Source organism: Mus pahari, chromosome 3 (assembly GCF_900095145.1).
Source record: "Mus pahari chromosome 3, PAHARI_EIJ_v1.1, whole genome shotgun sequence".
NCBI lineage: Eukaryota > Metazoa > Chordata > Mammalia > Rodentia > Muridae > Mus > Mus pahari.
Window position 1 is genome coordinate 20,245,101 of NC_034592.1, and position 14,421 is coordinate 20,259,521.

The window sequence follows — 14,421 nt, forward strand, 5'->3', positions numbered from 1 at the left end:
TGCGCTTGGCTGCTTTTTGGGGCTAGGGGAGGGTTGTTCATTTTGGGAGGTTCTGTACGGCTGTGGTAGCAGGATCTAAGAAGCACTGATTCAAAGTCCTGGGGCAGTGCAGTCTCACAACAGCCTGGAAGGAAAGGTACTTCTGTGGGCCTGGTTAGGTACTTCTGGGTCCAGGGCTAGGGTTTTACCTTAATGAGGCAGAGGCTCAGAGATGGACAGTCCACTAAAGCTTGCTCTCTCCATTTTGGAGGTATAGGTAGGTTCTCTGGCACAGCAATTGTGTTGTAATCCTTGACATTTTCCATTAGTTTGGGAAAGATGTTTTTTAGTGGATTTCTAAAATTGATTACAAAAGCTAGTAAGTGTAGCAGGGCATGTGGAAAGAGCAGTGTAAACCTGGACCAAAGGTAATGACAGTGACAATACAAGGGAAAGTGTTGGCTTTAAATCTTTTGTTCCAAAAAAGTTATATGTTTAGAGAAATAAACCCAATGCAATTGTTAGAAAGGGCTGCAGCAATGACTGAGGGAGGCATGAATTTGACTCCCAGCACTCATGGTGGTTTACAACCATTCCAGATGGGCAACAGGCATGCTCAACCCTAACCTGAGTCACTTCAGCTCACCCATCTATGCTGGTGGCCAGGGGGAGGTGCCAGTGAGGCCTATGCTGCCTTGTGGAGTCCTCTCTACCACAAAGGGAAATGGGTTACATTCCCCGGGGTCTTTGTGAGTCAGTGTTACCAAGGTCCAAACAATGTCGCCCGGTTAAGTGGAGCACTTGGTGTATGTGATGCCTTCTGTGTAGGTATGGGTTTCTAGAAACTAATTCTGGAGAAAATGACTGCAATACCAGTACCAAGTCACAGTGCCACCAGAGCACACAAGCTCCCTCGTGGCACTGGCTATAATTGTGGCCACCTTGGAGGCTGAAGTAGTACAAGGTCACCCTGGGAGAAAGTTTAAAATAAAAACCTGGAGATGGCTCATTTGCTCTGCCAGAGGACCTAGTCAGTTTCTGATCACAATTCCCTAGGTTCCCAAGGATTTGCTAGCATCAGAGCACGTTGGGTACTGATGCACATGAACGCAGGAACAACTAACACTAAATACAAGACATTTAAGTTTGAGGCTGTCTACTCTCTTTGGCTTCACATACAATATTTGGCTGTTTTCTCATATAGAGGGCCCAGGTTTAATTCCCAGTACCAACATAGGATGGCTCACAGTCACCTGACCTGCAGCTTCATTTCCAGAGAATTCAATATTTTGTGGTCTCTTTGGGCACCTGTACATACAGATGCACATTCATGGCATGGGAGTACATGCACATGTGATGTTTTCACACAAAATTTTACATATGAATTGCAGCAGCACTCATAACCTGTAGATGAATACAACCCAAAATGTCTATATCCACTGAGGAATAAACACAATGTGATGTGTATACAAGGGGTATTGAAGGGTAGATATATACGATTTAACATGAATGGACCCTCAGAATACACCGGCAGGCTAGACAAGGTCAGGTATTGAATGAGTAAATCTATGTAAAATGCCTTTGCAAGTTCAGACAGTGGACCGCTAGTCCTCGGAACTTGGCGGTAAGGTCTGGGGAGTGACTAAGAGTTAAGTTTCTCTTCCAGGTCATGGAAATGCTCTAGAATTAATAGTGGTGATGATTACATAAGTACATGAAAATATTGTATAACACACCGAATGTTAAAACAAAACAAAACATGGAACGACTATGTATAAGTCTGGATCAAGGAGGTAAAAACTGGACCCTGGTGTTAGTAGACCTATTGCCGACGTGCACCGAACCCCACTGTACGCCACTTGTGATGCAGGAAGGACATTCACATTTGTTCTCTTCTGTGCCTCCAAACGTTATTTCATTTGGCCACCGTTCTTAGAGATACAAAGAGTAGCTAAGGTCGATTTTCTACAGAGGAACCCTGGGTAAGAAACTTGCTTGAGCCGGCCGTGGTGGCGCACGCCTTTAATCCCAGCACTCGGGAGGCAGAGGCAGACGGATTTCTGAGTTCGAGGCCAGCCTGGACTACAAAGTGAGTTCCAGGACAGCCAGGGCTATACAGAGAAACCCTGTCTCGAAAAACAAACAAACAAAAAAAAACCAAACAAACAAAAAAAGAAACTTGCTTGGCCATTCAATCAGAATGGGTCAAGGATCTGGGCTTTCTGATAGCACACTCCCCTGTCCTCCACGAAGTCACAGTGCTGCCAGGCCGAGGTAGCCCTCGAGGGGTCCCGTGCTTCCAAGCACCCCTAGTTGCTTCCACCGGGCGGAAAGCTAAAGTCGCCCATCTTCCCAGAGACCGCTCGGGTCACAGGTCCCACAGCTCTTCGCGCAGGCCGCTTGTGGAAAGCGCTGTGGGCGGGGGCTGCTGCGCACAGCTGGCGAACAACTGCACAGCTCTCCGCCACCCCTCGCCCGCCCCGCACACGGAGCACATCAGCCACCGCCGCCAGGAGCTTCCGGGACGTGTGGGTCCCACGGCGGGCCACGTCCTGTGGGCGCCACAGAACTGCGCCACTTCCGATCACGCGCAGTCCGCACACCGTAGCCACTTCCGACATGGCTCCGTAGGCTGGCTCCTCTGCAGTCCTCTCGGGCGCCAGGAATGTGACCCTGGTTGCCTCGTGGTGTGTGACAGAAGCCTCCCCAAACCCCAACCCAGCATGCCCGCCCTTGCTCCCAGAGTCCACCCTGAGAGCCTGTCATTCAGGCGCACCAGGATCCGGATGTGGAACCTGGGACAGGGAGGGACCAGGCCGCCAGGGATGTCGGGAAGGCTGCTATGCGGGCAGTGGCGGGGATGTGTAAGGATGTCTCTGTGGACTTTCCCAGAGAACAGATCCGGTTCTTCCCGCTCACGTTGTAAATTAACTTCGCAAGCAAGTTTGTGGTGGAGCACGGTCGGGGAAGGTCAGGAAGAAAGAACGACCATTAGAGGAAAAGCAACTTGGGCGTCACCGTGTTCTGCTGACTGCCTTGTTCAGCTGGCAGGATGCGCCCTGGAGCCCGGGCGATCTTGTTCATGGCTAAAGTAGTAGGCGCTAGCTAACCGCCGTAAGGGGCCGCTGGTCTCTGGCAGGTCTCCTGCCTTAGTCCTGTGATCTCACTTTTGTCCGCCGGGAGGTAGCACAGTGCTTCAGGGGTCAGGTGATGTCCTTCTATATATGGCTACTTAGGGGTGTTAGGCCACTTCTGCGCTTTGCAGAAATGAGGATTTGCCCGCGTCATTCTGGGGATTGTAGTATGGAGTCAAGCGGTGTCTGCTGCACCTCTCTGAGGGCGGCCATCTGTCCCTCCCCATGCATTGTTCTTATGGTGCTGACCGGGGCTTCGGGGGACAGATACAGGACTGTCCTCTGGCTCTTGGCTGTCAGAATTAACACTCCGATGGGTAGGTTCCCGAGACTAAGGAGACCTGAGGGAATACAAGGATCCACAAAGCACTGGCATCCAGAAGAGGGTGGTGATAGAGGGTATTACACTGAGCCGCAGGGTGGAGGGTGGAACAGGAGGAAAGATTTTAGATATTTCAAACCTCAGGCTGGGTAGTGTACATCCGGAATCCCAGCACTGGTGAGACTAAGACTGAGAGTCAAGGCCAGCCTGGTTTATAGTGAAGCCCACCTTGAAAATGTCCATTTTTGATGTATCCCCGAGTGTCACACAGACTTTGCATGTAGCTTCCTGTCACCCCTCACTAGCAGCTGCCGGGGACCCCACCCTTACTCTGCCACCCTCAGTTCCAAGCACTTTACATACCTCAGCACCCTGTGTTTAAAGATGAAAGCTGGCCCGGACAGGTTTAGTGATGGTCTGGGTCACACTCCAATTTGAACCAAGCATACTGACTTACCCCTTTTCCCATGCTGCCTGGCTCCTGCCCCCAGACGACAGGGCATATGGCTTGAAGCCACAGTGACATATTGCCTACATATTTAGTGACCTCTGGTGGCCTATGGGCCTGACTTCTGGTCGTTCACTGGTCCATTGACAAGGTTGGACAGTAGCCGGTCTACAGCCTTCCTTTACAAGGACCGTTCTTCTGTGGCAGAGAATGGATGGCTTGAGGGGACAGTGGTGCGGGCAGGCCACTTGCCTCAGCCTGTGTGGAGCCCAATGGCTTCCCTAGTCATAGTTGCATCTGTACCTGTCTGTGGTCCTTGCTGCTGAGCCCTGAGAACTGCCTTGGTCATGGAGGAAGGTCCTTCTCAGTCCCAGCCTGATGTAGCTCTTCTCAGGAGGGATGGGTTGCTCAGTGCACCTCAGCAACCACACCTGTAAGGATTCACTCTGAAGGTTTGCTCGGACATCTAGTCTTCTGTGGCTAACTCCTTCGTGTGCATGCTTCCCCCCACACCTCCGGCCTGTCATTGTCTCTTTGCTTCTCCATCTGTCTCTACTAACGCCATCTCCCCCTTCATCTCCATCTATTATCAGTCTCTCCTGTTTTCATTTAATCTATCTTCCCATGATACCTGAATTCTCAATAAGCAGGAGACTGAAAGCAACCTCAGTATGTGGGATACTGAATTAAGCTCTATATTTAACATAGTGCTGACCTGAGTACTGATAGAGCTATGGAATGGAATAATCCTCTATCCAGCAAATATCTGGGTGTCAGTGCTGCCAGGTACCATGTCAGCATGGTAATTACAGGTACTGATGGTGGACTAAACTTACACACTTCGCTCCATTTCTTTCTTTCTTTCTTTCTTTCTTTCTTTCTTTCTTTCTTTCTTTCTTTCTTTCTTTCTTTCTTTCTTTTAATGATTTATTTATTTATTATATGTAAGTACACTGTAGCTGTCTTCAGACACTCCAGAAGAGGGAGTCAGATCTCATTACAGATGGTTGTGAGCCACCATGTGGTTGCTGGGATTTGAAGTCAGGACCTTTAGAAGAGCAGTCAGTGCTCTTAACTGCTGAGCCATTTCTCCAGCCCTCCATTTCTTCCCTACCAAATCCCACCAAAGTGGCATCGGCAGTGTATAAGTAAAAACAAATTTATAATGCATGGGGGGCGGGTGGTGTTGGGAGATGTATGCCAGGAACTATCCTGTAGCCAGTGGTTCTCCAGCCTTAAGCACGAGCATGACAAAGCACGCCAGATATGTGAGATGTGTCAACTGCTTGAGATCAACTCATCAGATGAGAAATCAGAACATAGACGACAGCTTTCAAAAAGTTAAAACCTAAAGCTTGCTTTATTTACAATGAAGTAAACATGAAGTATGGGGGGCCTTCAGAGCTCTGCTGTGGGATAAGAAACACTACAACTTCACAAGTTGAAGCAGCTTCTAAAATAAACTTAGCACGTGGCCCAGCAGCTCCACTCCACACAGATTTGTCTGCAAAAGTGTAGCAATGGGGCTCCACCCCCGTCCTAATAATAGCCCCAAACTGGAACTAGCCCAATGCCCGGTGACAGTCTATGCAGAAATATAGGAAATGAATTGCTGATGCGCCCAACCACATGAACGAGTCCACAATGTGCTGTGCTCCATTAGCGAAGCCAGGCACAGAGGCTGCAGACTGTGTGGTTACATCTTTATAGAGTTCTACAGAAAGTGGAACAGAGAGCACAGGGCACTGGTTTCCAGAGCTACAGATGCAGGGCGGTGACACAGGAGGTGCACAGGATGTGAACAGGCGATGATGGAAGCAGTGTGGTGGTAACTGTAGCTGCAGTTTGCTGTGAGCCATTTATTGTTGGATTCTGTCTATGTGAATAACCTGATTTTCTTCTTCTTTTTTTTTTGGTTTTTCGAGACAGGGTTTCTCTGTATAGCTCTGGCTGTCCTGGAACTCACTTGGTAGACCAGGCTGGCCTCGAACTCAGAAATCCGCCTGCCTCTGCCTCCCGAGCACTGGGATTAAAGGTCTGCGCCACCAGGCCCGGCTATAACCTGATTTTCAAATGGTGGAAAAATCCGGAAAGGTATCCATCCCCTTAAACAGCATAGGATGCTATAAAGGCAGAGTAAGGAAAAATAAGGGCTGGTGAGATGGCTCAGTCAGTAAAATGCTTGCTCCGCAAGCCCGGAGACCTGAGTTCGGATCCCCAGCATCCACATACTATGGTCGCTGGTCAGCAGCAGCACTGCCATCTCCTGCGTCTTGTGCTTGCCTTTGGACTGGTGTCACACTGCCAGCACTTCCAGGACACTACCTTGCTGACTCACTCTCAAGATCTTAGGCCTTCTCAGCCCCTTGCAACAACTCTCTGCACATCCTCTGTCTCTGTGAGTTTTGTTTCTCTGGAGAACCCTGCCTCAACCAGAAGACCTGGGCCACCCAACAGTTCACTAAGACAGAGGAATATGTCACCCCACAGAAGCCAACTCTGATTCTGTTCAAGGAGCCTTCACTGGGAGTGTTCCCAGAATCCTTGGTAAATTAATTGCTTTATATCCTGACTGGCAAAGCAAAATATTTGCAGAAGATAAAGTGAAAAAACAAATGCAGAGCAAAGACACAGAAAAGGGTCAGTGAGAGTGGATGTGGGGTTGCACACCTGCTACTGCACTCCTGGGACTGCACACCTGGGACTGTGCTCCTGGGACTGCACACCTGGGACTGCACTCCTGGGACTGCACACCTGGGACTGCACACCTGGGACTGCACTCCTGGGACTGCACTCCTGGGACTGCACACCTGGGACTGCACTCCTGGGACTGCACACCTGGGACTGCACTCCTGGGACTGCACACCTGGGACTGCACTCCTGATACTATACACCTGGGACTGCACTCCTGGGACTACAGCACTCATGGTAGGATCACTATGTTTAAAGTCAGCCTGAGCTACACATTGAGTTTTAAGTCAGCCTGGGCTGCTACAGAGCAAGAACGTGATTCAGAGTCTTTCCTGCCCCCCAAACGAATCTTTATTTTTATTGTTTTGTTTTTTCAAAACAGGGTTTCTCTGTATAACCCTGGCTGGCCTCGAACTCAGATATCCGCCTGCCTCTGCCTCCCAAGTGCTGGGATTTAAGGCATGCGCCACCACGCCCGGCCCCCCTAAAGAATCTTAAGTGAAAACTTGAGAGGAAAAGCATCAAACCAGGGGAACGGTGCCCACTGGACAGTCTGGGCTGTAGGGAGGATGGCAACCTCACAGTATGATGGGGATTCAAGAGGTTAAGATGGACTAGAGAGTGAGCCACCCCCCATTCACAAACAAAAATAGATATTTACAGTGAATTCTTCCTTGTGGAAAACCAGAATTCTTTTCTAGCCCCTAAATCAGGCAGCTCACAACTGCCTGTACCACTAGAGGATCAGCTGCTTTGGACTCCACGGGTATCTATAATCCTCCCTCTCTCTCTCTCTCTCTCTCTCTCTCTCTCTCTCTCTCTCTCTCTCTCATACACACACACTTAAATCATAAAAAAAATGTGGAGAGCAATTGGGAGATACACTATATCAACATCTGGTATGCACCCACACATACAAACGTACATATATACATTATACCCTCCCAGAAAAGTAAAAAGCAGAAAATAAAAATGGCAGCCAGTGGCTGGGGGACACAGCGTGGTGCTGGAGTGTTTGGCTAGCTAGCATGCACCGGGCTTTGAGCTCAGTTGCCAGTGATGGAAAGAAAAATGCGGCGGGAGACCGAGCCCTGGGAGGGCAGCAAGAGAATGCCTTTCCCGGCTTTGCGGACAGTCATCTCCCTCACACTGGACTGCGAGACGCCTCTGCGATCCTCAACAGTGATTGTTCTGTGAAGGTTTCAGCAAATTAAATGGGCTTCCAGGAGCAAGAAATAGTTGGATTAATCAAACAGTTTGATGATTGAAAACCTGGGACCAAGCTTCTCAAGTTGGTCAGCAAGAACAGAATGACACTTAGGAACCCAAAGCAGGAGGATTGCAGTTGGTCCCAGGCCAGCCTGGGTCACATAATACATTTTAGGTTGTCCTGGGTTACATTGTGAGTCACTATCTTAAAATAATAATAATAATAATAATAATAATAATAATAATAATAAATCAGCTAAACATGGTGGCATATACCTTTTTTTAAATTTTTTTTTTTATTTTTTGTTTTTTTTTTTTCGAGACAGGGTTTCTCTGTATAGCCCTGGCTGTCCTGGAGCTCACTCTGTAGACCAGGCTGGCCTCGAACTCAGAAATCCTCCTGTCTCTGCCTCCCGGGTGCTGGGATTAAAGGCGTGCGCCACCACGCCCGGCTAGGGGCAGCTTTTCCATGCAAGCGCCCAGTCGATGACTGCCTGCAGAACAAATCATGTTCGTGTATCTGTGCTCCCATTTACTCCAGGTGAGTATGTACTGACCCATGAAACAAGTAACCTATAAGACTCTGGCTCCATTAAAGTTGAACATAAGAGGCCTTTTATTTCCTGAAACTCAACAAGCTATAGTGGCTAATGACCCAGGACACCAAGCCCAGGAAAGAGCCAGAAAGAACCTGTACATGGTGGGTAAGCTGGCTGGCCCCAGTGTGAATCCGGGGGGTTTCCGCGCAGCTCTGAGGAGGGCTTGGTTGACAAGAACATTCTCTTTTCTACCTGTGCTCCGCTGACCTTGTTTCTGGGCCCATATGGCTAAGTCCCTTTCTGATCTCCCAGTCAAGTGAGGTGCAGGCAGCTGCTTAGGACCAGGCACCCCAAAGTTCTCCAGGCAGAAAATGGGAGCTGGGAGCCCTCAGGTCCCTTCAGCTGCCAGAGGCTTAGGAAGGAGACACTGGGTCAGGTGAGACTGCACAGCTCCTCAGATGGCCTGTGTGTGAAGCAGGCTGCAGAGACCGCACTCAGAATATGGTGCACCTCACGGTGGGGATCTGGGTTGAGATCTGGACAAAGAGGGCCCTGAGGCCTGAGGAGTCGGGGGGCCTCCAGGCTCAAACTGAGGTGTGGCTCAGCTACAGGCCACTCCACTCCTGAAACCCAAGCCAGCTCAGCTCGGGGCTCCCAGTCACAGAAAGGGTCTGTCATCGTCCCTCGAAATGGGCTGTGACTTGTTCCAGAGTCTTGCCTTTAGTCTCAGGGACAAAGGTCAGCGTGAAAAGGACGCTGAGGGTGCAGAAGGCAGCGGTGAGCCAGAAGGCACCGTAGGGCCTGAGCATCTCCTGCAGAGAGAGGAAAGGCATGTGAGGCGAGGCGGCAGAGGACAGACAGACTGACTGCAGCCTGCCCTGACAGACCTGTCACATCTCTGCAGAGCCAGGTATGTAGGGAATAGCTCACCACCGCCCACAGCCATGTGTGCCTGGGAAAGCGAGGCTCATGGGAATGACTGCCCTGAGATCAGCAGTGTCCAGGGACAGCTAGGTGCCTGTTCCTGGCCGGCTCAGGCTGGCCGCCATTACTCTTCTCCCTTAGCCCCTGCGCCTTTGGCCCTGCCTTCCAGTGTCTCATGCTGTGAGTTCTCTGTGTGATGACTTGGCCCTGCCTTCCAGTGTCTCATGCTGTGAGTTCTCTGTGTGATGACTTGGCCCTGCCTTCCAGTGTCTCATGCTGTGAGTTCTCTGTGTGATGACAAAGGGGGAAGTGTCACTCTTGAGGGAGGGTAGGGTACTGGGGAGGGGGTGAGTCTGTGGCCCTGCAAAGTCCCCATTCCTCAGTTCCCTGCAGGAGAGGACACTAGGTGACCCTTCCATTCTCAGCCTCTTTGACAGGGCGCTGGCCTGGGTCACTGATGGTTTGTCTGTCCCCTCCTTTCTAGGCTTCTTTCCCAGGCCCATTGCTATCTGTTCCCTCTCACATGCCATGGTGTGTCTCTGCTGGCCTTCCTCTGGGCACCCTGTCTGCCTGAGCACATCTGGCTAGCTGGACAGACATGCCACCCACTGCCTTCTTGGCACCTGTCATGAGATGGACCCTGATCAACTCAGTCGCTGCCATCTCTGAAGCCTTGAATAGGCCTGGGCATGGCACATGCCAGGAGATCTGTAGGGCACCTGTGATGGGACAGATGGCACGCTCATCTGCTCAGGACCTCTCTAGTGGCTGGGAAGCCAATGGGCTCCAGCCTCAGCTAACACAAGAGGGTTACGAGAGGGAAAGAAAGTATTGAATGGAACAGATACCCCTTCAGCCCATGAGGAAGGTATGTGCACCCCAACACAGGCTTAAGACTTAGCGGATCACAGGCCAGGTTCACTGTTTTGTCTAGCCTCTGGCTCCATGTCACTCACCCCTGAGATGGCCATGCTCCAGGCATGAGGGGACCTCAACCTACATTCAAGGTCAGGGACATGGAATCTCTGGCAATGAAAACTGAAGTAGAGGCGAGCCTTTGCTGACAGAGTGAGGGAAGGCATGGGCCTGTACTCACCATGACGCTGCTAAACTCTTTGGTCACCAGAAAGGCCATGAACCAGTTGGTGAGGACACAGACGCCAGTAGCCACACCCTTGACATGCAGAGGGAAGATCTCTGACATGAGGAGCCAGGGGATGGGTCCCCAGCCCACTGCAAAGCCTGTGGGAACAAGGCAGTGTTACAGCACACACGCTGGGTTAGGCCTTAGGGGTCCTATCTGCTCTCAACCCTGCTGGGAGGCCTTGGGCCAGCCCCTGTCCTTTTAGGTATCAGGACAAGGATGGGACCTGCTTGCAAGCTGTCATGCAGATTATGTGAAAGGATTTAGCTCAGTGCCCAGCACATGGTCAGAGCCATTAGCATAGAAGTCATGCGCCTAGGGGCAGAGGGGTAAAACCAAGTAAAAGTAGATTTGAAGCTGAGTGCTACAGAACTTGGCATGGTGGGTTAGAGGGACAACAGCCTCCACCCAGGCTCCCGTGAGTCCCCTTTACCAGCAATGAAGAAGCACATGCTGCCTACAGCCAGCCAGGCCAGCTCCACATGGACATCCACAGGCTCCCCCGCGATGGGCACCAGGCCTACGTGGGAGGAGTTGCTCTGGGTCAGTTTGAAGTAGGTACCAAAGGCGCTCATGCTGAATATCATGATCACACCTGCAGGCAACAACAGCTTGGGCTAGACAGGATGCTGGGGACATGGCAGCACCCAGGACTTAGAGGGCAGGGTGGCTCTCTGAGAGAGTCTTGCGCGGAAGCCCCTGACTGGCCAGCACTCCTGCCCTGCTTTGGACCTCAGACCTCAGCAGATGCTGGGACGTTCCTGAGGGGTCTCTCTGCAGCACGAGCAGGAGCAGCAGTGTCAAACCCCACACCCACAGGGGTCTTCACAGCTGCCAGGGGCTCCATGCATGCCCAGAGCCTGATGTCACCACAGCCCTCTCCCTATCCCAGAGTAGGAAACGAGCTTGGGGACAGTCACTTGCTCAAAAGAACCAGTCATAATGGATCACCTCCCTGGCCCTGTCTCCCCGTGTGAGCTGGGGAGGCTGAGCCCTCCCTGTCAGGCCTCACCCGACAAGGCCAGGAGCAGCCTTCGCCCCGCTCTGTCCATGATGAGGGCCGCCACAGCAGTGAACAGGACCTGGATTATGCCCACAGTGACGGAGGCCAGGCTGCTGTCCTGGGGGAGGGGAGAAGCTAGTCTGCTAGAGAGAGACAAGTCCTCCCCCCCCCCCCCCGGCTGAGCTGGGTCAGGAAGCCCTAGGCTCCAGGAGGCTGACGCACATGTGGCGTGAGGCGAGCTGGGGAGAAACCTCTTACCTTGAACTTGGCCTCCTCGAAGATGCTGTTGGCATAGAACATGATAGCGTTGACCCCTGACAGCTGCTGGAAGACCATGAGGGAAATGCCGATGATGAGGGGCTTGTAGACGCCAGGACGCCTCAGCAGGGCCAGCCGGAAGCCCTGTCACAAAGACGGCCTGTCAGTGTCCTCTCCTGACCCAAGGACCCTTCGGTGGAGGGGACTGAGCCTCCTTGCTGTCCCCACCCCACCTGCGGCCCTGGGTGTGCAGACCCCTGCAGCCTCCTTGTGTGGGAGGGGAGTTGTGAGGGGCAGCACACCCCAGCGCCTGGGTAAAGGATCCTGCTCCCCGTGAGCCGAGCCCTTTGAGTGCTCAGGGCTGGCCTCCAGCAGCCATGTACACAGATCTCAGAACTTCTGGGTGATGGCATGGGCTAGCTAGAGATGAAGGCACCAAGACTCGGGGATGGCCAGGTCACACAGCGACAGTGTCTGTGTGCTACTGCCTCTGAGATCTCCCCTGCCTATGGTTCCCATTAAATCTGAGCCCTCACCCATTTCTTCTCACAGGCCTGGCCTATCACTGGCCTATCACTTGTTGGGGGACGGTACAAACTAAAGTGGGGCTCCAGCCAACCCCCACCTGCTCAGACAGCACTGGTCCTCACTGGGGGGGGGGGAGGCTGCCACTCAGGTGTATGGCCTTGGGGACAGGCTCTGCCCTGTTCTCAGCCTCTCACCTGGTGCTCAGCCCCAACAGGGGGCTCTTCCCAGCCCTCCTCAGAGCCCCACAGGAAGCGCAGGGCAGCCATGGCCTCCTGGTACTGGTGTTGAGTGAGGAGGAAACGTGGGGTCTCGGGCATGTAGCACATGAGCAGCAGCATGAGGGTGGGGGGCACACAGCCCAGCACTGCCAGCCAGCGCCACTCTAGGACCCAGCCTGCGAAGACAGATATCAGAGCCAGCGTGAGCCACCCTAGCCCCTTGCAAGCCCAGGGACTCACTCCAGTGCTGGGAATCTCACTGCCTCTGCCCACACGCCTCTCAACTGTTTAAAGAAACAGTTGCTGCTAGGACTGTTCCACCAGGATGTTAGGTGACATCTTTTAAGGGAAATACAGATGGACTGCACAGAAGATGTAAATTATAACAGCTGAAAGATGCTCATTAACAAGCCATGTCTTGTAGCCATGGTAACATATCATAGCGCACAGTGGTAGACATGCTAGAGTAAGCCAAATGCTGTACTCTGTCATGTCCAATGCTGCAAAATACTTGCTACTGCAAAACGACTGTTACAGCTTTGATGTACTTGCTACTTTTAAATTACTTTAAAAGTAATTTAAAAATTACTTTTAAAGTAATTTTTAATTTATATGTGTGCACGTGCATGCACGCGCGCATGCATCTGTGCATGAGCGTGAAAGCCAGAGGAGGGCATCCACTGGGTGTACTATCGCTGTCCGCCTTATTCCCTAGACTGCGGTGTTTCAATGAATCTGGAACTAGGCTAGTGATCAGTAGGCGCCAGCATCATCCTGTCCCCACCTGACCATGGTGCTGGAGTTACAGCCTCTTATGTGGGTTCTGGGATTTGAACTCAGGTCCTCGTGCTTGGGCAGAAAGCTCTTCTACTTGCTCAGTGATTTCCCAAACCTTATGTTATACTTGTATCATAATTTTGTCTTTTATTCAACTATCTTGTGAATGAGAATGGCCCCCACATGCTCATGTTTGAGCACCTGGTCCCCAGTTGGTGGAATGGTTTGGGCAATCCACGGGGCAGGGGGCTGGGGAAAGTCCTTGCCATTCCCAGTTAGATCTCAGCCTACTGTCTGTGGACTGAGATGTGAGCCCTCGGCTACTGCTCCACTGCCATGCCTACCTGCCCGCGGCCATGCTCCCACCATGGGGATCCAGATGTCATGGATCCTCTGGAACTATAAGCCCCAAATTAAATGTTTACATTTATAGATGGCCTTTGGTCATGGTGTCTTGACACAGCAATAGAAAAGTAACTAGAACAGAGTCCGTGGGTGCATGGGCATTGGGGGTACAGCACTCATGTGGAGGTCAGAGGTCAGCCTGCGTGCATCCGTTCACTTCAGCAGTAAGGAGCTTATAGCTGGCCCCACAAAGTCTAGTGACTGAGGCACTACTGTTCCCACTGTGTCACTTTCTGCTGTTACAGTTAACTCATAGCAGTGGGTCAAAAGGACACCGTAGGATCAATGCAAGGCGCCACAGTGGAGGTAACACTGTGGTTGCTAGACACTGACTATCTCCCCACCACGATGACAACATCTGTGCGTAGTAGGGTCTCTGGTCCCCTAGAGGGCTCACAAGGCAGCCAAGCTGCTGGCAAGACACTGAAGAGCCAGGACAATAAGGGAGTTAAAAATGAAAGACCCGGACCTGTGTAAGGTCCACTGTGAAGAGCCAGTGTGTGCACCGCAGACTAGGTGAAACCTGTCAGTGCCCGGACCCCAGTTCTCACTGGGGATGTGTTAGCAGGCACTTTTCTTTCTTTCTTTCTTTTTTATTAGATATTTTCTTTATTTACATTTCAAATGCTATCCTGAAAGTTCCCTATACCCTCCCCCCCACCCTTTCTCCCCTACCCACCCACTCCCACTTCTTGGCCCTGGCATTCCCCTGTACTGAGGCATATATAGTTTGCAAGCCCAAAAGGCCTCTCTTCCCAATGATGGCTGACTAGGCCATCTTCTGCTACATATGCAGCTAGAGACATGAGCTCAGGGGGTGCTGGTTAGTTCATATTGTTGTT

General features: G+C 51.6%; 1 protein-coding gene across 3 annotated transcripts in view; it reads right to left on the reverse strand.

The window, feature by feature from the left end:
- Positions 1 to 8,196: 8,196 nt before the first annotated feature.
- Slc2a8 (solute carrier family 2 member 8) overlaps positions 8,197 to 14,421 on the reverse strand; it is a 9,644-nt gene continuing 3,419 nt past the window's right edge. Inside the window, exons 5-10 of one of the 3 annotated variants that reach the window (XM_029536342.1) lie at positions 12,374 to 12,573; positions 11,652 to 11,795; positions 11,403 to 11,511; positions 10,824 to 10,910; positions 10,343 to 10,488; positions 8,197 to 9,134 (exon numbers count right to left, since the gene is read on the reverse strand). In XM_029536342.1, the coding sequence (XP_029392202.1) occupies positions 8,997 to 9,134; positions 10,343 to 10,488; positions 10,824 to 10,910; positions 11,403 to 11,511; positions 11,652 to 11,795; positions 12,374 to 12,573 (824 nt within the window). In that variant the 3' untranslated portion in view covers positions 8,197 to 8,996. Of the gene's footprint in view, positions 9,135 to 10,342; positions 10,489 to 10,823; positions 10,986 to 11,402; positions 11,512 to 11,651; positions 11,796 to 12,373; positions 12,574 to 14,421 lie in introns of all 3 variants that reach the window. The other 2 variants (XM_021193510.2, XR_003843456.1) reach the window with 2 other exon arrangements.